Below are 22,794 nucleotides of genomic sequence, written 5' to 3'. Positions count from 1 at the left end.
AAACATACGAGTTGTGGCAATATGGGTATCAAAATTCATGGTTTTTTATACTGAACATAATAATGGCCATTTCGACAGTAGTGGCCACAACCTGGAGTGGCTGGTGCCCTCAAAGAAGGTTCCTCCGGGGCCTGGGGGGACATTTACAGAAACATACGAGTTGTGGCAATATGGGTATCAAAATTCATGGTTTTTGATACTGAACATGATAATGGCCATTTCGACAGTAGAGGCCACAACCTGGAGTGGCCGGTGCCCTCAAAGAAGGTTCCCCCGGGGCTTGGGGGGACATTTACAGAAACATACGAGTTGTGGCAATATGGGTATCAAAATTCATGGTTTTTTATACTGAACATAATAATGGCCATTTCGACAGTAGTGGCCACAACCTGGAGTGGCCGGTGCCCTCAAAGAAGGTTCCCCCGGGGCCTGGGGGGACATTTACAGAAACATACGAGTTGTGGCAATATGGGTATCAAAATTCATGGTTTTTGATACTGAACATAATAATGGCCATTTCGACAGTAGTGGCCACAACCTGGAGTGGCCGGTGCCCTAAAGGAGGTTCCCCGGGCCTGGGGGACATTTACAGAAACATACGAGTTGTGGCAATATGGGTATCAAAATTCATGGTTTTTGACACTGAACATAATAATGGCCATTTCGACAGTAGTGGCCACAACCTGGAGTGGCCGGTGCCCTCAAAGAAGGTTCCCCCGGGGCCTGGGGGGACATTTACAGAAACATACGAGTTGTGGCAATATGGGTATCAAAATTCATGGTTTTTGATACTGAACATAATAATGGCCATTTCGACAGTAGTGGCCACAACCTGGAGTGGCCGGTGCCCTCAAAGAAGGTTCCTCTGGGGCCTGGGGGGACATTTACAGAAACATACGAGTTGTGGCAATATGGGTATCAAAATTCATGGTTTTTGATACTGAACATAATGGCCATTTCGACAGTAGTGGCCACAACCTGGAGTGGCCGGTGCCCTTAAAGCAGGTTCCCCCGGGGCCCGGAGGCCTTTTTACAGAACCATACGAGTTGTGGCATATTGGTATCAAAATTCATGGTTTTTGATACTGTACATGAAAATTGACATTCCGACAGTAGTGGCCACAACCTTGAGTGACCGGTGATCTCAAAGCAGGTTTCCCCGGGGCCCGGAGGGTCTTTAACAGAACCATACGAGTTGTGGCAATATGGATATCAAAATTCATGGAGTTGCCGGTGCCCTCATAGAAGGTTCACCTTGGGAGAACATTTATGACAATTTTGCCGACAAATCTATGAAACAAAATAAAGTAATCTTAATTCAGATTTCACTAGCAATCCAAAAACACATTCAAACTGTTTGGTCCTATGTCTTTCGGTTATGTCTCTGACATACCATCTTGAACTTTTTTTTATCTTTTTTTATTCAAAAGGAGAGTTAGCGTCCGGTAAATGCCCCCTTTACAGTTGTTGAATGAGAAAATATCAGCTCAAAAAGGCTGCAAAAACATGTTCCATTGTAACTTTCATTGAGCGCAGAAGTCCCAACATTCACCACCGCGTACCGGTAACGCAGTATAACACAATGCTGTAACAACAATAAAAATCGCAACACACTATTAACATCCGAATATAATTTAATGGAATTATTTCCCTTCGAGCCCCATCAACCATAAACTCAAAGAGCGAGAGAGAGAGAGAGACCCCAGCGATATGATGGAGAGCACTCGCGCTGAGATGCTGTTCCTGCTGCTGTTTCAAAGATCCAAGCCTCGCCGAGTCGCCAGTCAGAGTCCAACCAGCTCGCAGTACCGATCGTACGTTGAAAGTGGCCACACGCGTGTGCCCCCGGCGCCGAAACTAAGAAGAAAGAAAAAAAACGCAGTCGCGAATCTCTCCTTCTCGGGGAGACCTTGGCCAACTCACGTCCGGGCTTGGAAGCCACGCGACCTTCAACACCTTCTTCAATTCACGCGCGCGCGCACACACCGTTAGCGGATCTCGGAAGCAACTCCGCGCCGCCGTGACGTCCTTCAGTGTGCCATCCGTCGCCATATAGACTCTGCCATAGGATATTGAATTCACGGTTGACATCAATCGAAGAATACAGTGGATTATCTTACCACAAACTCGAGGAGATACTTGGCTTGAAAGTGCACTCTGCTGTTTGTTATTCGTTGACGCTGTTGTTCAGAACTGTGTTGAGTGATTTTTGTTTTGTGCTGTTTTGTTATTATTTTGTTAAAAACTCAGTGATCAAGTGAAGACTAACACCATGTACATGTACGATCCACCAAAGAAGAATAACTTCACGTCTGTGGAAGGTAGGCTCGATCGGACACTGGCAGTGTCGTTCTACTTTAACTAAAGAGACAGACTTGAGAGGACTGCAATTATAATTGTGGCCCGAGGGCGCACGTTTCATCTGTGCACACATGTTCGCTCGAATGTTGGATGAATCACCCGATATCATATCTATGGCGCGATTTGCGAGACACTTTACAATGCTTGGTTTCACAGCAAAAAAATCCGATGGTAAAATCGAATGCAAAAGCATGCACATCACCTTCGTCGAAATAAACACTTAATATTACACACTGCATGTACAATTTTTGCAAACATAAAAAAAAGTTGCAACCGACGGGATTCAAACCCAGCACCAACAGGACTGGCGCCTTAGCCCCCTCGGCCATCAGACCGATGAAAAGTTGGAAGGATAAACGCATATATGAGCTTGACATTTCGGTCAAGTAGGTTTCCCATACTGATGGGCTACATATTTCAGGGCGTAAAATTACATAAAATTGCATAAAATAATACAATATTTATTTTACACCCAGCATTTTTACACGCAGCTGGATTACTACTTTTTTAGCTGTGTTGTAATCCGAGACCTTGGAGGTGAAAACTGGGATAACTAAAAGTGACAAAACATGCTATAAGGATGATAATAGTTATTCTAGTATCAAATTTTTTTTTTTCAATTACCGAGAATCTTAAAAACAAAAAAAAATCCAAGGTCAAAAACATAAAAATTATTAGAAAGTGTTCTAGTTATCTCTCATGTAAGAAACAGCTCAGAGATCGCCCAATGTTTAAATAATCATAGAAAATCGATAGTTGAACACAATGACTCGCTTTTGTCTTCATTTGAAATCTTTTCTTGTAATCTTTCGAATAATGTACGATCGACTGGTACTTTAAAGTATTTTTTCAAGTTTTTCAAGATAAACAGTAAAAAAGCAGTCTACCATACTGACTGAAGCTATGCGGGTATGATCCGTGGGCAATACCGGTCGACATCTTGCTAGTTACGGTAGTAGACCAAAATTCAACATTTTTACCTTTCTTACTGAAGAATGATAACGTCATGATTCGAAATCCGGACACTTAGTACCATATCATTTTCGTTATAGCTGACAAAAAATCATGTAATAAGTTGGAAATGAAGAAATGTCTTGAAATGACTTGTTGTGCTTCGAATCCCGGAAATCCGGACACTTTTGCTTCGAATTCTGGACACTCAATTTGGCTAACGAATCGCACAAATTTGGACTGAAATGTTAGTGAATGGCATTCTTTAGGTCTCAAATACGCTGTTAACATCAAAACACTTACTTTTACTTTTACTGCTCGTACAACCTCCGGGTCATGAGCTGTCTCCAGATGCGCTGCCACTGGACTCGGTCCTGGGCTGCTACTCTCCAATTTCGCTGCGGAACTCCCACACTTTCCAGATCTTCCTCCACTTGGTTCAACCACCTTGCACGTTGCGCCCCCCTCCGCCGCGTTCCAACCGGCTCCGAATTAAACACCAACTTCACCGGATTGATAGTCTGGTTCGGTTGGCGCGCATCCAGCGCGTCCGGCATTCTTGCGACGTGTCCGGCCCACCGGATTCGGCCTGCCTTGGCGACCTTCCGAATACTTGGCTTGCCGTAGAGTTGCGCCAGCTCGTGGTTCATCCTTCTCCTCCATACAGTGTTCTCACGCACGCCGCCAAAGATCGTCCTAAGCACTCGCCGTTCGAAAACTTCAAGCGCTTGCAGGTCCTCCTCGAGCATCGTCCACGTCTCGTGCCCGTAGAGAACGACCGGTCTTATCAGCGTTTCGTACATGGTACACTTTGTACGCCGAGAAAGGTGACCAGACCGTAAGGTCTTGTGGAGTCCGTAGTAGGCACGACTACCGGTGATGATCCGCCTCCGAATTTCTCTGCTGCAGTTGTTGTCCGACGTCACCAACGATCCGAGGTACACAAACTCCTCCACGACCTCGAACTCGTCGCCGTCGATCGTCACGCTCGGTCCTATGCGAGCCCTAAGGGACTCGGTTCCTCCTGCCAGCAGATACTTCGTCTTCGCAACATTCACCTTCAATCCAACCTTATCCGCTTCCCGCTTCAATTCAGTGTACCGCCTGGCCACATCCTCGAACGTTCTGCCGACAATGTCCATGTCGTCGGCATAGCAGATGAACTGGCTAGACCGGTTGATGATCGTGCCCCGCATGTTAAAGCCCGCCCGCCTCATAACACCTTCAAGCCCAATGTTGAAACAGAGGCCGGAGATACCGTCGCCTTGTCGCAGTCTCTTGCGCGATTCGATCGGGTCGGACATCGCTCCCGAAATCTTCACGCTGCACCGTGCCCCGTCCATCGTCGATTTCGTCAGTCTGATCAGCTTCCCGGGAAAGCCGTTCTCGTACATGATCTTCCATAGCTCTTCGCGATCGACTGAGTCGTACGCGGCTTTGAAATCGATGAACAGGTGGTGCGTCGGGATCTGGTACTCGCGACATTTTTGGAGGATTTGGCGCAGCAAAAAGATTTGGTCCGTCGTCGATTTCCCCTCCACAAAACCGGCTTGGTACGTACCAACGAAATCCTTTGCTCGCTCCGACAGACGACAGAAGATGATCTGAGACAACACTTTGTAGGCCGCGTTGAGAATGGTGATAGCTCGATAGTTCTCACATTCCAACTTGTCCCCCTTCTTGTAAATCGGGCATATTACTCCCTCTTTCCACTCCTCCGGTAGCTGTTCTGTGTCCCAGACATTGACTATCAGCCGGTGTAGGCAGGCCGCCAACTTGTCCGGGCCCATCTTGATGAGTTCAGCACCGATACCATCCTTACCCGCTGCTTTGTTGTTCTTCAGCTTCTTGATGGCATCCTTAACTTCCCTCATCGTGGGTGCTGGCTCGTCCCCGCCGTCCACCATACCGCTGACGTCGTTTCCCCGTCGCCCTGGTACTCCGCCTCTGGGCCGTTCAGGTGCTCGTCGAAGTGCTGCTTCCACCTTTCGATCACCTCGCGCTCGTCCGTCAAGATGCCTCCGTCCTTATCCCGGCACATTTCGGCCCGCGGCATGAAGCCTTTCCGGGATTGACTAAGTTTCTTGAAGAACTTACGCGTTTCGTTGGAGCGATACAGCTGTTCCATGTCCTGGCACTCCAACTCTTCCAGGCGGCGCTTCTTGTCCCGAAAGAGATGGGTTTGCTGTCTTCGCAACTGTTTGTACGACTCCTTGTTCCCACGGGTGTTGCGCAGCAGCCACTTGTCCCGCGCTGCTTTCTTCTCGTCCCAAATCGCCTGACATTCCTCGTCGAACCAGCCGTTCCGTCGAACTCGGTCCACGTACCCGATGGCGCTCGATGCCGCTGCGTTGATGGCTGCTTCCATATGGCTCCAGCAGGCCTCCAGAGGGGCTTCGGCGAGCTCACCCTCGTCAGGCAACGCAGCTTCGAGTTCCCGCGCGTACTGGGTAGCGACCTCAGGATCCTTGAGCCGCTCCAGATTATACCGCTGCGGGCGACGGTACCGGATCTTGTTGACCTCAGACAGGCGTTGGCGCAGCTTTGCCACCACCAGGTAGTGGTCCGAGTCGATGTCCGCGCCACGGTAGGTTCTGACGTCGATTATGTCGAGAAGTGCCGACCATCGATGAGAACATGGTCGATTTGCGTCTCCGTGTCGTTTGGTGATCTCCAGGTGTACTTGTATAGGGAGGTGTGCTGGAAGAAGGTACTACGTATGGCCATGTTTCGGGAGGTAGCGAAATCGATGAGTCGTAGGCCGTTCTCGTTCGTCTGCTGGTGGGCGCTGAACCTCCCAATAACCGGTCTAAACTCCTCCTCCTGGCCGACTTGAGCGTTTAAGTCGCCGATGACAATCTTGACGTCGTGTTTTGGACACTTCCTGTACTCGCGGTCAAGAAGCTCGTAGAAAGCGTCCTTGTCATCGGCGTCGCTTCCATGTGCGGGCTGTGCACGTTGATGATGCTCAGGTTGAAGAATCGGCCCTTGATTCTCAACCGGCACATTCTGTCGTTGACTGGCCACCACCCAATCACGCGCTTCGCCATTTCGCCCAGCACGATAAAAGCTGTCCCCAGCTCGTGTGTATCGCCGCCGCTCCAGTACATAGTATAACCCCCGTACTCTCGGTGGTCCTTCCCCGTCCAGCACACCTCCTGCAGCGCCACGACTTCGAGGCCGCGGACCCGCAATTCGTTGGAAAGAATGCGGTCGCTCCCATCGAAGTTGAGAGACCTGCAGTTCCACGTCCGAGTTTCCAATCCCTGGATCCCCGAAAATCGGGTCGGCGATTGGATCGGCTCGCATCTGGAGCTCTCTGCACTTCTGTTTTACGGCGGGTGCGTGTAGCCATCACCAACCCCCTGTCTCGTCGGAGGGCCGTCGTACCAGGACTGTTTAGAGTCCCACCTGGCACTGGGACTTTTAATCAGCCGCCCCTAACCTGGGGAACAGACGCTGTTTCGAGCCGCCCCTAACCTGGGAACAGACGCTCGAGGGGGGGTCAGAACTCTATTCGCTGTAAGCCGCCCCTAGCATGGAGAACAGACGCTTACCTCGGCAATGGAGCCTGACACCAGTTTCTTCGAGCCGCCCCTAACCTGGGGAACAGACGCTCGGAGAAGGGGGGGGGGGGGGTCGCTCACCTCTTCAGAGCCGCCCCTATCCTGGGAACAGCCGCTCTCGGGGGAAGGGAGTCGAAACCCCGAGTTGTTTTGGGCCGCCCCTAACCTGGGGTACAGCCGCCCAAAAACGGCGGAGGGGGGGGGGGGGTTTGTGCACGTACGCAACGTTCACTTGCTTCCACTTTTCTTTTTAATTTTTAGAATAAAAAACTTTTTGCTGATTTTATTTTGTCGCACTACGATTTCACTCCGACCCACTGTGCGCCTTCGAAATCTCTTCCACACTTCCAAGCAACACCACACGCGGACCGTTTGTGACGACGACGGTACGATCACACAATACTACCGCGATGCGAAGGACCGAAGACGACGACGACGACGACGAGCTTCTTGTTGCCGGGGAGCACTTTATTGTTCGTTTGTTTGGCCAGATCTGAACCGCAAGATCGACCAATTTTTGCGCAAAATATTGGCGATTTTGCGATCGCTGGACGCGGATTTTAATTCACACCGGTTCACTACTGGTTCTTACACCTGCTGACGGGAACTTCACGTCGCGGTAAGCCGGATAACCACGGATTCGCGAGTAAATTCGGCGGACCGGCCGGAGCACAACACCGCGTTAGTACGCACGCACACCACCACCAAAACAATCAAAACAATCGATATTTTATATAAAAATTTGCTTGAATTTAAGGAAATCAAAAACATAAATTTCTGCGTTGCCTACCCGGTGCTTCGGACGCCTATGAAATATTTCACGTGAAATGTTTCGCATTTTTGGTAATCTTATAATTTTATTTTATTTTACATTAACTATAGCGTTCAAACAAACTTTACATGAAAGTTGATGTTAGAATTCATCAAATAACCCATTTTTAACATTTATAATGCGAACTTATATCCAAATAATTGATAAAACAAGATGAAGTGTCCGGGTTTCGAAGCGTACGGGACTTCGAATCATGACGTTATAGGATTTGCTTTTGGATCTAACTAAAGATCAATCTTCTTGATCCGAATTTTTCTCGATAAAAAATCATTTGAACAAATTAAAAAAAAAAACATGGATAACTTTTGACGCCCGATCGATTGAAAATGGCAGAACTGTCTACCATCAATGATTTGATTACTTTAAAAAACCTAAGGCTACCAACTGTACGGATTTTTTCCTTACCATACGGATTTTCGACCCTCTTCGCGGATTTTTAACAGGCCGGAATTTTTGTAGGGAATTTCACGCATAATACGGATTTGTACGGAATTTTAACAATTTTTGAACATTGTATTGCTTTTTTGATTAGGTCCAAGCTTTTGTTAATTAGACATTTTAATTTAACTGAGAGATTGATTTAATAAGGGAGAGTTTTCCGGGTTTTACTCAATTCAAGCTTGATTATTTATTTTATTTTTTTTTCTTTTATTTGTTAATAGGACCTTTTAAAAACACTCTAGAATTGTTCTTTTAGACATTCCTTACTAAATATATATATTCATTAAAAGGTCCAAAGGCTTTCTAAAGCTTGCGAAAACCTTTGAACATTTGAATTAACAAATCTAGAGTTTTTTTAAAGGTCCTATAAACTGTTGTGTTTCACATGTTATAGGGCCTTTTCAATAAAAAAAAACTCTGTTCGTGAATCGATATCATTCGTAAAAGAAAACTTGCCATTTCGTAAACTTTTAAACGTTTTACAAAAAAAAAAAATGAAGACCATAATGATTTGATTCAAATCACGGTTTATTTTATGAATACTTTTAAACGTGCAAGTCATAAGCACTCTGATAGCATTTTGTGAATTTTGTTAGCTGTAAAAAGGACACAGTTTCATATTTGTAATTCTCAAATTTATTTAATTTAATTTATCTAAATAATTCCTTGACAGTTTTTGTTATATGTAGTTGTTCGGTAACTGGGCGTTGTTTAACTGGGCTGCTTTTTAACTGGGCGATCGATAACTGGGCCGTAGCCCAGTTAAAAAGCAGACAAACGTCAAAAAACCAAAACAAGCCAAAATGACCGAGGGATTAATGGATGCAAAAATCATATTCAGTAAATAAAAAAAAAATCAAACTTTTGTTTAATTTCAAGTTACAATTAAAGAAATATGAAAAGTAAGCAATGTAAATAAATTTGAGTAACTTTTATTTTTATATTTCATCTGCAAAATATTATGCATTGGTGGTCCCCTCGTTATTTTTTGTTCAGCTCAGTTAACGAGCAACATATATTCGGTGACTGGGCTACGTTCTCAGCCCAGTTACCGAACAACTACTGTACCATGGTGTACACTGAAAACCCAACCATGGTAGTTGCTACCATATTGTAGGGTTAAATTGAGAACACGCACCGACGTATTTTTGCTAAAAACATTCCGTGCTTGGATTGACTGATTATCGCAGTCAGTTTTACTATGTCGAGGGCGGTATGGTAATTTTAACCCTCGATTATGGAGAGAATGATAATGATTTCGTATTTGCTACCATGCAATCTTGTGGAAGCATGGTACATTTTACCATATTTGCGTTTACTTTCACCAAAAAGCCACAGTTAATTTAATAAGCAGCATTTTTAGCAAATTTTCTTAAAACTACCATGGTCGGGCTTTCAGTGTAATATCGGCAAAGTTTACGGATTTTTGCTCAGCAAGAGTTGGTAACCTTAAAACCTATTTTTTGTTGCTTTATATTTGAAGAGCTCAGCGATTCGAAGCCTTTTTGCCTTCCACATTGAAGAAATGATATAAAATCACTCAATAAACAGACTTGTTTTAGCCTCTAAGATATATTATTTAGGTATACATATCGTCTCAGAATCAAATTGAGAGATTTTGTTAACTTGCCAACTCACTTTTCTCGGAACTGGCTCGGCCGATTTTGTCCGGATCTGTGTTTTTAGATCCGTTTCTTTAAGTCTTTTTTGAACATCATTAAATTTGGCGCAGTACTTTCCAAGGTATGTTAAAAAAAACTGTTTTGAATGATACAAAAAAGGGTCATTATTATTCACATAATTACCTGTCGGAATTTTTCGTAAAGTGCACACACACAAACACTGCAGTGCTTTCAAATGGTTCATTATTTTTTTTCGTAGGTAAGGCTTTTATGGAAAGGCAGCTATCACCTTCTGGTGAATTAAGCAAATTTTTTGATTACCTCTAACATACGAAAAAGTCTTAAGTCTAAAAATACGAATTTTGAGAATTCAACCTTTTCTAATAAAAATGCTGGTTTAAAATTTTTGATTTTTTAACAGTGTAAGTCATAACTCGAATAAAACTGCATTCGAATTTGCGAATCCGAATTCGCTAATTGGAACGACTGACAGACTTTAAAAAGCACGAAACCACGTGCTCGCAAATCGACCAACAAAGGCGAACATTAGTTTAATATTTCATGTTTGTCGTTTGAGTGCTTTTTAATTCAAGAACGTTGGAATTAGCGGACCTCCGACGGAAAATTGCTTTAATTTGAGGTGTATAAAAACGTGACATTTTAGAATTGGAAATTGATACTTTCACTTTATAGTGGAATTTTTAAATCTTTTAAAGTTTGTACAAGTTTGTTTTAAAAGCCTTTAACTATGTAGAATGAAAACAGGATATCCATTTTGTCAAGAAATTGAGTTTTAAAATAATCCTACTGGTATAACAGCCCAAAGAATGTTTCATGTAGTATTAAAGGACGTCACTTTTAACAAATTTTAAGACATCAATTTTTCTCATGCAGGCCTAAAATTTTACTACTACTCATGATTAATATAAATAACAATTTAAAGGTTAACAAAGAATCGTCTCAAATAGAAGCTTTAAAGGTTAACAAAGAATCGTCTCAAATAGAAGCTACCCCTAATTACCATTCGATTATTAACACGTTCTGCTATCAGTTTCCCAATTTGGACGTGGAGCCCAGTCGCAATGATTGCGTCTAATTAAAATGTAAATATTTTCCACAACACTTTGTTCTAACGTGTTGCCTTCTTTTTTTTTCTCAGAATTCCAGGAGGCGTTCAACCTGTTCGACAACCGCGGCGACGGCAAGATCCAGCAGCAGCAGATCGGCGAGTGTCTGCGCGCCCTCGGCCAGAACCCGACTGAGTCGGACGTGAAGAAGTTTACGATGCAGCTGAAGCCGGACGAGCGCGTCTCGTTCGAGGTGTTCCTGCCGATCTACCAGGCCATCTCGAAGCAGCGCACGGCCGACACGGCGGACGACTTTATCGAGGGGTTGCGCCACTTTGACAAGGACGCCAGCGGGTTCATCTCGTCGGCCGAGCTGCGGCACCTGCTGACCACGCTCGGCGAGAAGCTGGCCGACGATGAGGTTTGAGACTTTTAGTTTGAAGAGTTTGGTTTGTTTATTGAGTTTGGTTTATTTTAGGTTGAGCAGCTGCTCCAGAACCAGGAGGATTCGCAGGGCAACGTCAACTACGAGGAGTTTGTCCGAATGGTCATGAGCGGTTAGAACCGGGGAGAACGAAGATTCCACCATGTTTTTACTACACGATACTGTCTTTAAACATTTCCACTTGAGACACAAAACAAAACTTGAGAAACAGAACAAAATCGAATTCGAGAACATGTGCCCAACTTTTATGTGGAATCTTTCCCAGCAACAAAGATACAAAACTCGTATTTCATTGTGGAAAACTATCGTTTAGCTTCTTCTTTATCCAGGAAAAACAACCATAAAGTGTAGACAATATACAAGTGTTACTTAACGATTTCTTTTGCACTTTACCATTAGCATCAGCAAACAACCGTAGAACTGGAAGCTTCTTACAGCAAAAAAGCAAAAATATACAAATTCCTTACCTTTAGTATTACTCGCATTTGCAGCATTCTAATGCATTCTTTTCCTTTCGATCGATTCGTAGTGCACTATCGGACGCATTTCTTCAAACATTATTCGTTAAAACGTGACAAAAAAATAAAGTCAAAACACTTCTTTTATCTATATAAAATTATTATTATATTTTAAATGAGTAATAAAAGCCTAATTTATACACTAACCGTTTAGAATGCGTTTACAATCGGCCTCTAGAAACAAATCCTTGCACCGAATCTAAAACAACAAACAAGGAGTGGGGGAAACACACTCTCCCGACCAGTAACAACACGTAACGATGGATTTTGATTGTTTTGATTCTTTCAAGAAGCACTAGCAAAAAAACGCCAGGATCTGTTTCTTCCCTACTGCTCGTCAAAGTCCCACTCGACGCCACCGCTCGTGTCCATCGACATGCTGGAGAATTCGCTCGACAGGTTGAGATCGTAGTCTTTGATGGTGTTGAAGTCGGCCGTTTCGATGCCGCACGCCGCAAACTGCTCCCGGATGCTGGTGTGTTTGCACTGCTTGAACACGGCGTGGGCCAGCAGGTCGGCGGCGTTCGGACGCAGGTTCGGGTTGCTGGTGGGAAGCGGAAACAAGGGATAAATAATGGGTGGCAATTCGTTCTGTTTGACGCTAAGTGAAAATGATCTTCAGAGTTTTGGTGGGAAGGGAACCCTCAAAAAATATTGTTCAAAATAAAAAAAAAATACTAAATTGAAAAAAAGAACAGCAATTGAAAGTACAAAGTTTTGATAATCCCAATTTAGATTATCCAAAGGTCTTAAACTAAAAAGTGATGAACGTGATTCGACTTTCCGGAGTGATATTTTTTCGAGGACTATAACTAATGTAGTAAGTTTAAAAACATAAACACAACAAAAAATATTGCCGGATACAGTTTTTTGTCGAAAATACTAAAATTTTCATACATTACAATATGGATATCAAATGAAGCGAAATTTATAACAGGGTAACCACTTAAATTCCATTTTCAAATTCCCGACTTTTTTCCAGACTTTTTCCAGAATGCTCAAATAATAGGCATTTCTTATCTAAAGAATGATTTCAAACAAAAAAAAAATCTATAAGAACAGTCAATATTAATCAGCGAAAAAAAAATCACAATGATTAAAAAAAAATCCAAATATAGACATTTTTTGTAAATACAAAAACTAAACAACAATAAAAAAAAACACTTCAAAAATGGAGTTTCATTATTATGATTCAGAGTAGAAACACAAACACTTAGTCTTTGAAAAAATAATCGAAAGTTCAATAATGTGTGTGTGTGTGTGTGCAACCAACCAAACGGGACCACGCGGTCGCTTCTTACAAATTGAGTTGTTTCCATGTATTTTTAGCTCTCATTCTATACATGCAAATAACTCGCATAGGCATTTGGAAGGTGTTAGCTCTGCCGAGCTTCGGTGACCCATTTCTACGCTGGCTAGCCGAGCGCGAGGTACTTCAGCTTTGTCGACAAGCCCCGCCCTGAAGAACGTTTGGACCAATCGGATTCAAACGTTATTTAGAACTTCCGAACCCTTGTCAAATGGACAAGGACCCAGCGCGTATATAGTTATATAGTACTAACAGTATTCCTTATTCCAGTCATAGCTCACCAAGTCGCGAAGGCATAGTGGTTAGCATTTTTGCTTACCAATCCAAAGGACGGGGGATCGAACCCCGACTCGAGCGACTTTGATTTTTCGTTCATGTTCAGAGTTTCAAGATTTATATTTCCTATACTTTCTCGTTGGGACCAGATGGGAATCGAACCCAGGACCATTCGCTTACAAAGCGAACACCGTAACCAGTCAGCCACGGCCGCTCCTAATAATCGAAAGTTCAATAATACTTATAATTTCCATGTTATTTTTTAAATTGGCAAACGTATAGTTTTTGATACTTCGTTTCAACTGAAAATGACAAAGAAATAAAGATAACTGAACTTAAAATATCGTTCGTATTTTTTTCAAAACTTCATCATAATTTTAAATCAAAGAATGATTGAAACATAATTGCTGTTATTATTCATTCAACGGATTTAGAAAAATGTCAAGGAATTCATAAAATTTAATTTTAATTTTGTAATTTTTGATATTAAATTTTCTAATCAATTTTAATTTATCTAGTGGTCAGTATTTAACTGTTTTTTTTTCAATGAAAATTAAGTTTGATATGATTTTATGTTTTCTCACTTAGTTTAAGCAAAATAATTGAAGAAACAATTTTTTTAAACAATTTTGCAATAACTAAAAATTTCTTGGATTATTTTTTTGCAATTTCAATATTTTCTTTATGTTTCCAAAACGTAAAAGAGTTTTTCAATGTTGGATTTTATTCGATATTTAGGTTTTCCGAAAACTGAAAATCAAGCTTTATCTATGGTAGGTAATTTACCCATACTTACAAAAAAAAAGTTCAAGGGCAACATTTGGAAAAAAATATATCTTAAATTACTAAATGAATTTAGTTAAACAATTAAAAATATTCACCAAAAAAAAAAAAAAACATTTCCAAACTCAAGTTGGAATCTTTTACCAAATATCCAATTATGTGACAAAATGAAATAGAATCATAATTCTAAGCTGGCCATTATGCTTTAGTTTTATATTAGTTTTTTCATTAACTTTACCTCCTGGGTGATGAACAAAAATTAAAGCGATCATTTGATTCATAAAAAAATATTTTGAAAATCTGTGTTAAAGACTCCAATATTCATTAGGATTTTGAATGCCTTGAACAGCTTTTCTATACTCAAATATATAGAAATAGTGAAAAGAACCTTAAATTTAAAGTAAGTTACTAAAGCAGAAATGAGTGAATTCAATTTGAAAATTTTACAAAATATTACAAAATTATTCAATAGTTAAAAAATAATTTTCAATCAAGTATGCTCAGAATTCCCGACTTTTTGACAAAAAATCATAAATTCCCGACTTTTTCCCGATTTTTGGCGGATTTTGGCGAATTCTCGACTTTTTCCCGACTTTCCCGAATTTCCGACTTGAGTGGCCACCCTATAATAAGCTATTCCAGTTTCATTCGAGTTTTTTTTTGTAAAATACTCAAACTTTCACGTATTTTTTCGAAATATTCAAATTTTCAATTTTTTATCAAACGAAACGAAATTTTATTAGAGCAATTACAGCCCAAAACAGGATTTTTTAGGTACTTTTTCCTCGTCTCTCTCCGATTTCAATGAAACTTTGTAGACATGTTATCCCACGCTTATATAATGAGTTGCTTTGGAGAATTTGAACGGTTCGCGCCGCGGTCAACAAGCCGGATTTTCGTTGCCGTTTCCGTCTTTGTTTCCCCCCCGATTGTGTGTGTTTTTCGGTCCATGCGGTTTCGCGTTTTATTTGGTTTTATCTTTCCACAGCCGGCTGTCTAAGATTGAATCATTTATGCTAAACTTAACACCAAATAACCGGGAATATTCTCATCCGCATCATCCGACTGTTTACCTTAAGAATGCATAATACATCACATCATTAAACAAAATTTATTGATTATTGGGTCGCATCATCATCCTCTATGATGAATCCTGGCCATTACCCTATCCCACTAACAAAATCCTAAGTAGAAGTAGTTTTCCGGCACACGTGGGGGTGTGGATATCGTATAGAACCCACCCTTTGTAGCAACCTGTTCTAACTAACATTCCCGTCCCAATCCCCCCGAGATCTACAAACTGACATGGCGGGCGCCGTTGGTGGCCAATGAATGTTACCTATTTGCTTCAGATCTAGATTTAATGATCTTGATGTTTTATCTTTTCAACGCATTCATACATGCTGTTGATAAGGGAAACACCATTAGATCGTTTAAGCGTATGTTCGGTTGTATTGATAGGATATTACGGTCCTGTTCAGCAACGGAGAAGGACAACCATGGGTGGTCTCTCATGCTCATGCTCATGCTCATGTTATCCCATGCTTATATAAGCCATTTTTGTGTATACGGAGCCAGTTTCACTCGATAATGACATTTGAGAAGGGCGTGAGGGTTTTAAATATTTTTGTAATTCGGAATTTAAATATTTCTGTATCTCGAAGCCGTTGCATCGTATCAAAAAGTGGTCAAAAAAACTTCTAGGAATTTTGACGGGCTTTCCGAAAAAAATACACTGAATGAAAAAAACACGCCTCTTTTATGAAATTTTCTGATTCTTAAGTTTAAATGTCAAATTTGAGTGGGAGTCTACGATTTTTTATTCATTCAAAACTTTTGTGAAAATAGCCTAATATGTTACAAAAAGACTCAAGAAAAATGCAGGATGGAGCAACTCACCTAAAAAAATACAAAAATCATGTACTGAAACTGTTTTTTTTTTGAAAAGTGGTCTAAACGTCAAAATTTTCAAAAACCGAATACGGGAATCGATTTTCCAGACAATTTTACATAAAAGTCTCCATATTGATCACTATCACGGGTATGAATCTTTAAGCAATTTCGACGTGTATCACTGATCTGTGTTCTGCGTGCACGTCCGCAAACATCGACCACACTCATACTAATACAAAGCGCCACCAAGAGGCAAAGGGCAATTACGAATATGGTTGGCACTTTTGTTTAAAAGCGGTTTTGCAAAAAGAATGACAAAACAAATTTTTAAGTGTAGTTTGACTATTAAACTTGTAAATTGTTGCTGATTTGCTCGGAAATTTTATAAAAAATAATAAGTTTTTGCAGCACCTCTTTTGGACGGACATTTCTGTTGCCACCTTTTAGTTTCTTGGATAAGCCATGAATAATTTCACAGTGTAATAAACAGGGCAGCTAACACCACGCGACGACACCGTTTTGAAGGAGAAAATGATACAGGTTTTTCAGACGAGTTTCAATCCCCTGCCACTATTCGAAGTCCAAATTTGATGGGTTATGACAATTTGACAAAATGACTTGTTTTTTCAGTCTCGTAAATATTTTTAACGGAAATCTCGTCCAATTTCCCATAAGATTGTCTTTGACCACATTTCAGTCGGAAGTATGGGCTCACAGGTAGGGTATATGACCCTATTTTTGACCTAGTACCTATTTTGGACCTATTTTTATTAATCGAGGTAGTTCAGGCTTTTAAAGTACGAATTTACTGAATTCAACCAACAGAAAGTGTAAGCAGGATCGTTTTGTAGCTTACCTCTTCCAAAAATGTTAACATTTTTGATTATTTCTGCTTTTTCAGCCACTTTTTCCAATGCCACTCGCATTTCCTATAATTTTCCTAACACATCGATTAGGTCCAAAAATTCCGGCCTCGTTGCTTATCACTTTTGGCTCGGGACACCTTGTACAACTTTCTGTTTTTCACTAGCATCAAGCTATTTTCAGCCGGTTTCCGAGTAATGTAAGTGTCATTTATTTAATACTTATATGTTTTTAGTCACTAAACCGTTGAAATTACTGCTCTATATTTAAAAAAAAACTCAATTAAAAAAATATTTTCAAATCAGCCGCGTTGGATCAGTTTTTGGAGCTACTTTTTCTTGAGTTTTAGGCTATCACCAATACATGTATAACAAGGTGTTGCCAGTTTTGTTTATGAATTTATTTCGATAATTAATTGAAATTTAATTCCAGGTTTTTACTTAATAATTTGAATTAGTTTATCCGGCTGTAATTATTTCAAATAAAACTATGCTTTAAAAAGCAAATGATAAACAAAAACAATGAAAATATGATTTTTTTAATGATAAAAATGCAAATTAATGATAAAGATAGGGATTATTTTTAAGACTGATTGCAATCTGGCCTAAAATTTAAACTGATGTTGATATATTTTTCTCGCAACCTCATTTTCACCAATTTAGCTGCACCTATTAATTAATGTTTGCTTCAAAAATGCAATCTGGCTACCCTGCTGGAATTGAACTAGAAACGATTGAAAAACCAAAAGGGCCTAGTTCATTCAATCGTCAGCTGTCACCGCGACAGGCGCTGTCAACCTTGCTCAAGAGGGTTTTGATAAGGTCGTATGAATTTATTTAAAAAAATCTAGGGTTAGTTTTAAAAAGGTCCTAAGCGCTAGTCGATCAGTTTTCGATAAATTTACGAATAATAAAACTTAAAAATGCATTGAATTGTCATCTGCACGTCTTTTAAATGCTCTCTACTCGAAAACAATAAAAAATCGACATCAGGGATACCCTCTGACTCGATTCCTTAGGCAAAAATAAGTATTAAGGTTTAAGGGTCGCTTTTTATCGTTGTTGTTTATATTGGGAAAACGCAAAAATTTATGCAGAAAAACATCGTTCAGTATTTTTCTGCCAGGTGGCACGGATCTTGCCCAAAATTGTCCAAGTGTAAGATTCTTGTAGAAATTCAATTCACTACAACTTTGCCGAAGAGTGCAAAACGATCTGAGATGACCCTGATTTTAGGTGATTTTTTTAAAATTATTTTCTTATGTACTTCTTATATACCCAGTATATACCTTCAAGTATATAAGCCGATTTCTTTTCATCGCATTGCTAATAATTCATCAGGATCAACTCGGATCGTTTTGGACCCTTCGACAAAGTTGCAGGGAATTGAATTTCCTACAGGATCTCACACTTGTACAATTTTGGGCGAGACCCGTAGTACACTGTTAAGCATAAATTAAGGCACAAAACAATCCTGAAACGAGCCAAATTAGTTAGACCTTTCCTGAGAACAATGCAAAATATGTTGTTGCTTTGCATAGTAGGTCCAAAATAGGGCCATATACCCTATAAGCTATTTGCATTACTCATAACTCGCAATTCGCTATTTTCAGTGTAAGAACGGGCCTTGACCGATCTTATGCACAAGGTTCCCGACGAACACGCACTGCCCTTACACCTACAACTCACCCTTGCTCTGAGTCAGTACGAGCAGCACGCTAGAACACGCTTTGAGTGTTCGTGCCAGGCATGCACACCTTCTTTTCCGGTTACGCATTTTAACTCGGCCGGGGGTGGTATATTACGTAGGGTTTGATGTAAGTATAAGCGCCTTACCATTTATAGTGTGCCTATCAACTTTCATTGAAGCAAAAACTGTTTTATTTTTTGTTTGAATTCAAAAACTTATTGTTATTTACTGTGTATTGTTTTCTTCTGAAATCTTCCCTATTGTTGAGTCTGTTTATCTGTTGCTATTTCTTTTGTTACAATTTTTGGTCCTAAGCATGTTATAAAAGTTTACCAAAAATACAATAGTAATATTTGTGTTAATCCTTTAACCATTCCATAAATTGAGTAAGGGCTCAAACCTCACTTGTTTGAAGAAAAGGGTGAAGATTGAAAACAATAGACAGTAAAAGAGAATTTATTTTATAAAATCAAGTATCAATAGTAAGAGAATGATGAGCGTATTTTGAAGAATAAAAATGAGAAGCTAGATGTATTAGATGTAAAATTAGACAATAGTTAATAAATATAGATACAAAACAAGCTTAGATTAAAGTAATGATAATTTATAGGACAGATAAAGAATTATTCAAATAAATAAATTTGCAATAAAATCAAAAAAGATTAGGCGAATGATAAATAGACTTGATATTACTAGTACATTGAGGAAAAGTATATTTTTAAGGAAAAAAAAAATGAAACAAAGTTTGTTACAGCAGTATCAATTGATAGAAAAGAGTGGAAAAGCTTTGAGAGATAAGAGAACCAAAAGTTAGTAAAATTAAAATCAAATGTTGGATCTTAAATAGAAGAATCAGTGAAGAATTGGGAATCAAAAGAGCAAAATAAAAATAGGAGATAGGTGGTAGCTGAGAATGAAGAGAAGAGAAACCCCGTTGTGCGATGTTTCAGGTACATCCACAGCAGTTGTCTCAACATACTGCGAATCAAAACAATACCGTCTACAATCACAAATTACTTCCCTTTCCCACATTGTCGCGCCCCTTTCTTTTAGCCGTCTCGACTCTGACCCGCGGTGGTCAAAGGTTTACGATCCGTTTCCACAGGCCACCAGCTAGGTCATCATGAAAACCAAGCCAACGTGGAGGTAAGAAAATAGGACACTCGCAAGGAATCAGAGCTATACTGTTCTGATCAAGATAATTCGGATGATCTAACAGAACTACGGATGTAGTTAGTTACGCTCCTTCCAGGATGTTCCTTACGTGGACGTCAACCGAAGAGCACGCAACAAGGTCAGTGCCATTGCATGCTCTTAGGTATCAATCCTTGGCCTGCAAGCTATTTGCATTACTCATAACTGAAAACAAAATATTTTTTTCAGTGTAGTTCAGTGGATGGTACCCACTGAGAATTTTGGCTCGAGCCTCGAGTCGATCTGGCTCGAAATCGAGCCTGAATCGAGTCGAGGCTCGAGCCAAAATTCTCAGTGGGTAGTAACCTGGATAGTAAATTAGCTTAAATCATAAAAAAAACGAGTTATTTCGAAAAGTGGTCAAAGACAATCTTAAGGGAGCTTTCCGGTAAAAATATTTTTGAGACTGAAAAATCAAGTCTGTCATATAGAAATTGCCAAAAACCATCAAAAACGCTATTTTTTCGACATTTTTATTTTTAAAACCGCTGTAACTTCACACGGATTGGACTTAGGACAGTGGTCAATATGGAGACTTTTATGTAAAATTGTTTGGAAAATCGATTCCCGTATTCGGTTTTTGAAAATTTTGACGTTTAGACCATTAAAAAAAAAAATCGTAGGCTTCCCCTCAAATTTGACTTTTAAACTTAAAAATCAGGAAATTTCATAAAAGTGGCGTGTTTTTTTCATTCAGAGTATTTTTTCGGAAAGCCCGTCAAATTTCCTACAAGTTTGTCTTTGACCACTTTTTGATACGATGCAACGGCTTCGAGATACAGAAATATTTAAATTCCGAATAACAAAAGTATTTAATACACTTACGCCCTTCTCAAATGTCATTATCGAGTGAAACTGGCTCCATATACACAAAAATGGCTTATAGGTACACAGAAAAAAAATACTGTAAATTTACATTATTTATCATGTACCAAAAGGAATCATGATAAATGATGTATATTTACATGAGGTTCATTGGAAATTTACATTAGATTCATTGGAAATTTACATTAGTTTTGAAAATTTACATTAGTTTAAGAATTTACATTAGTTTTGGAATTTACATTAGCTCAAATCAACCAATTCTGGTTGGTCAACGAAGCTCGACTTGGATTGCAGTAGGAAAAGGGTGTGGCCTATGTTCTATTTTAAAATGATTGAAGCGGGCAGCAAAAGGAAATTCTGATTTTACAAAGTTGTTTCACAATTAGTGGACGCATTTTCGTCGACGGCCAAGTGGAAATAACGCTGGACGGGAATCAAACGGACGCCGGGTAGGATGTTCGGTGTTACTGCTGCTACCAGCTGCCGACTGAGCCATCTTCGCATTTTATAAACGAGCGGCTAAAGCATCAACTTGTTCAGGTCGAGGCTCAGGCAGTGGACCAGCGAAGTGTGAGAGTGATAGAAAGAGAACCAAATATAACTATTTTTAGTTCGGGTAGTCTATCGATTAACAATCTTGGTATTTAATTTTTTAAATTACAAAGTTTTTAAAAATGTTAAATTTGCGTTTTTCTGCTTTTTTTAATTTTTGAATTGTTTGACAGAAAATCAAATGATTATTATTATGGCTTTTCCCTCTGGGTGCTTCGTACGACTTCGCAAATCGTCTTTTCTTTCTATTTTTCTATGGCTACTACGGCTACGTTCTCAGCCCAGTTACCGAACAAGTACTGTATTAAATTTTTGCAATGGTTGAATTCGTATTTTATTTTTCATTTTAAAACGTAAAAAAATAATTGTCAAATATTCTGTTTGCGTTTGATCCAACAACAAAAAAATCCTTGGAAGTTTCTGATTTCTGTAAATTGCTTCAGATAAGTTCTACTGTATGTATAATGTTCTAGTAAACATTATTTTTCAAACACATTTTACAAAAACTTAAAAAAATGTTAGCGAATAACCATAAGAGTCCAGTTTTTTTTTTCAATACATACGCAACCAAACACAGCTCGGCAAACTTGTGCAGCGCATCGGAAAACTGCCGCGAGGCGTAAATCTGGCGCGTCTGCGACGACCCGCTGTCCCCGACGCCGCCCGATTCCATCGCTTGGGCGAACACCTCCTCGCTGGGAATCGTGGTGCAGTCGAGCAGCTGCGGCTGATAGCCACGCATCTTCTCCGTCAGCATCAGCGTCGTCTGGAAGTTGCTGAACGGTTCCACACCGTTCGCCAGCTCGCACGTCATAATGCCCAGGCTGTAGATGTCCGACTTTTCCGTGTACCCGAGCAGGTTCTGGGCCAGCACTTCCGGCGCGAGCCAGTTTAGGCTCTTTGTCGAGTGGGGAGGCAATTCGTGCATGGTTTTGACGCGTTTGCCTTCCCCAAGGAAGCTGGTGCACACCCGGAAGCCCCCGATGACGGCACGGGACTCGTTCAGGAAGATGTGACTGGCCCGGATTGACCGGTGGATGTATCCCTTCCGGTGCAAGTACTCCAGCCCGTTGACGACGTCCCGCAGAATGCACGCGAGCACAATCTCCGGCAGGCCCGTTTCGAAGTAATTGCTCATGGTGTCCCGGCACGAACCGAAGCACATCAGCGGCAGGATAAAGTACAGGTCCAGATTGTGTACGAAGGCCGTGTGATAGCTCAGGATGTTCGGGTGGTCAAATTCGCGCAAATGTTTCGACTCTTCCATGATGAAGTTGAAGTCATTCTTGATGTCCTCCATCAGGAACTTCTTGACTGCGACGTGCCGCCTCGAGGGCCGATGTTGGGCCAGGTAGACGATCCCGTTGAAACATTTGGCCAACTCCACCTTGAGCTCGTAACTTCGGAAGTCGTGATCGAACGTTGTTTGCTGCATTTCAAGAGGATTGTTTACTTTTACCGCACTCCAGAAGTCCAATGAAATGTCACAGTTTTTTAAACTTTCCCAAAATTGACCGTTTTTCAGCAAGTTGAAAAAAATACAGATTTTCAGATCTTGAGCAGAACCATGAAAAAGTTTTTGGTGCAAATTTATTTACTTTTTTCC

At 40.7% G+C, this 22,794-nt stretch overlaps 2 protein-coding genes across 3 annotated transcripts in view; one reads left to right on the top strand and one right to left on the bottom strand.

Moving 5' to 3' along the window:
• The window catches only part of LOC6044595 (myosin-2 essential light chain), a 37,024-nt gene extending 25,075 nt beyond the window's left edge, over positions 1–11,949 (top strand). Inside the window, exons 1-3 of one of the 2 annotated variants that reach the window (XM_038252224.1) lie at positions 1,795–2,321; positions 10,933–11,261; positions 11,319–11,949. In XM_038252224.1, coding sequence (XP_038108152.1) covers positions 2,273–2,321; positions 10,933–11,261; positions 11,319–11,402 — 462 coding nt within the window. In that variant the 5' untranslated portion in view covers positions 1,795–2,272 and the 3' untranslated portion in view covers positions 11,403–11,949. Of the gene's footprint in view, positions 1–1,794; positions 2,322–10,932; positions 11,262–11,318 lie in introns of those variants that run through there. The other variant, XM_038252225.1, reaches the window with a different exon arrangement.
• LOC6044594 (STE20-related kinase adapter protein alpha) lies at positions 11,883–22,764 on the bottom strand. Its single transcript, XM_001862050.2, has 2 exons — positions 21,752–22,764; positions 11,883–12,347 (listed from the first exon to the last, which is right to left on the bottom strand). The coding sequence occupies exons 1-2, from the start codon at positions 22,621–22,623 to the stop codon at positions 12,131–12,133; spliced, it is 1,089 nt and encodes a 362-aa protein (XP_001862085.1). The 5' UTR covers positions 22,624–22,764; the 3' UTR covers positions 11,883–12,130.
• Positions 22,765–22,794: the final 30 nt, after the last annotated feature.

This window comes from Culex quinquefasciatus, chromosome 2 (genome assembly GCF_015732765.1).
Source record: "Culex quinquefasciatus strain JHB chromosome 2, VPISU_Cqui_1.0_pri_paternal, whole genome shotgun sequence".
Lineage (NCBI taxonomy): Eukaryota > Metazoa > Arthropoda > Insecta > Diptera > Culicidae > Culex > Culex quinquefasciatus.
This window is presented reverse-complemented; position numbering and strand designations above follow the sequence as displayed.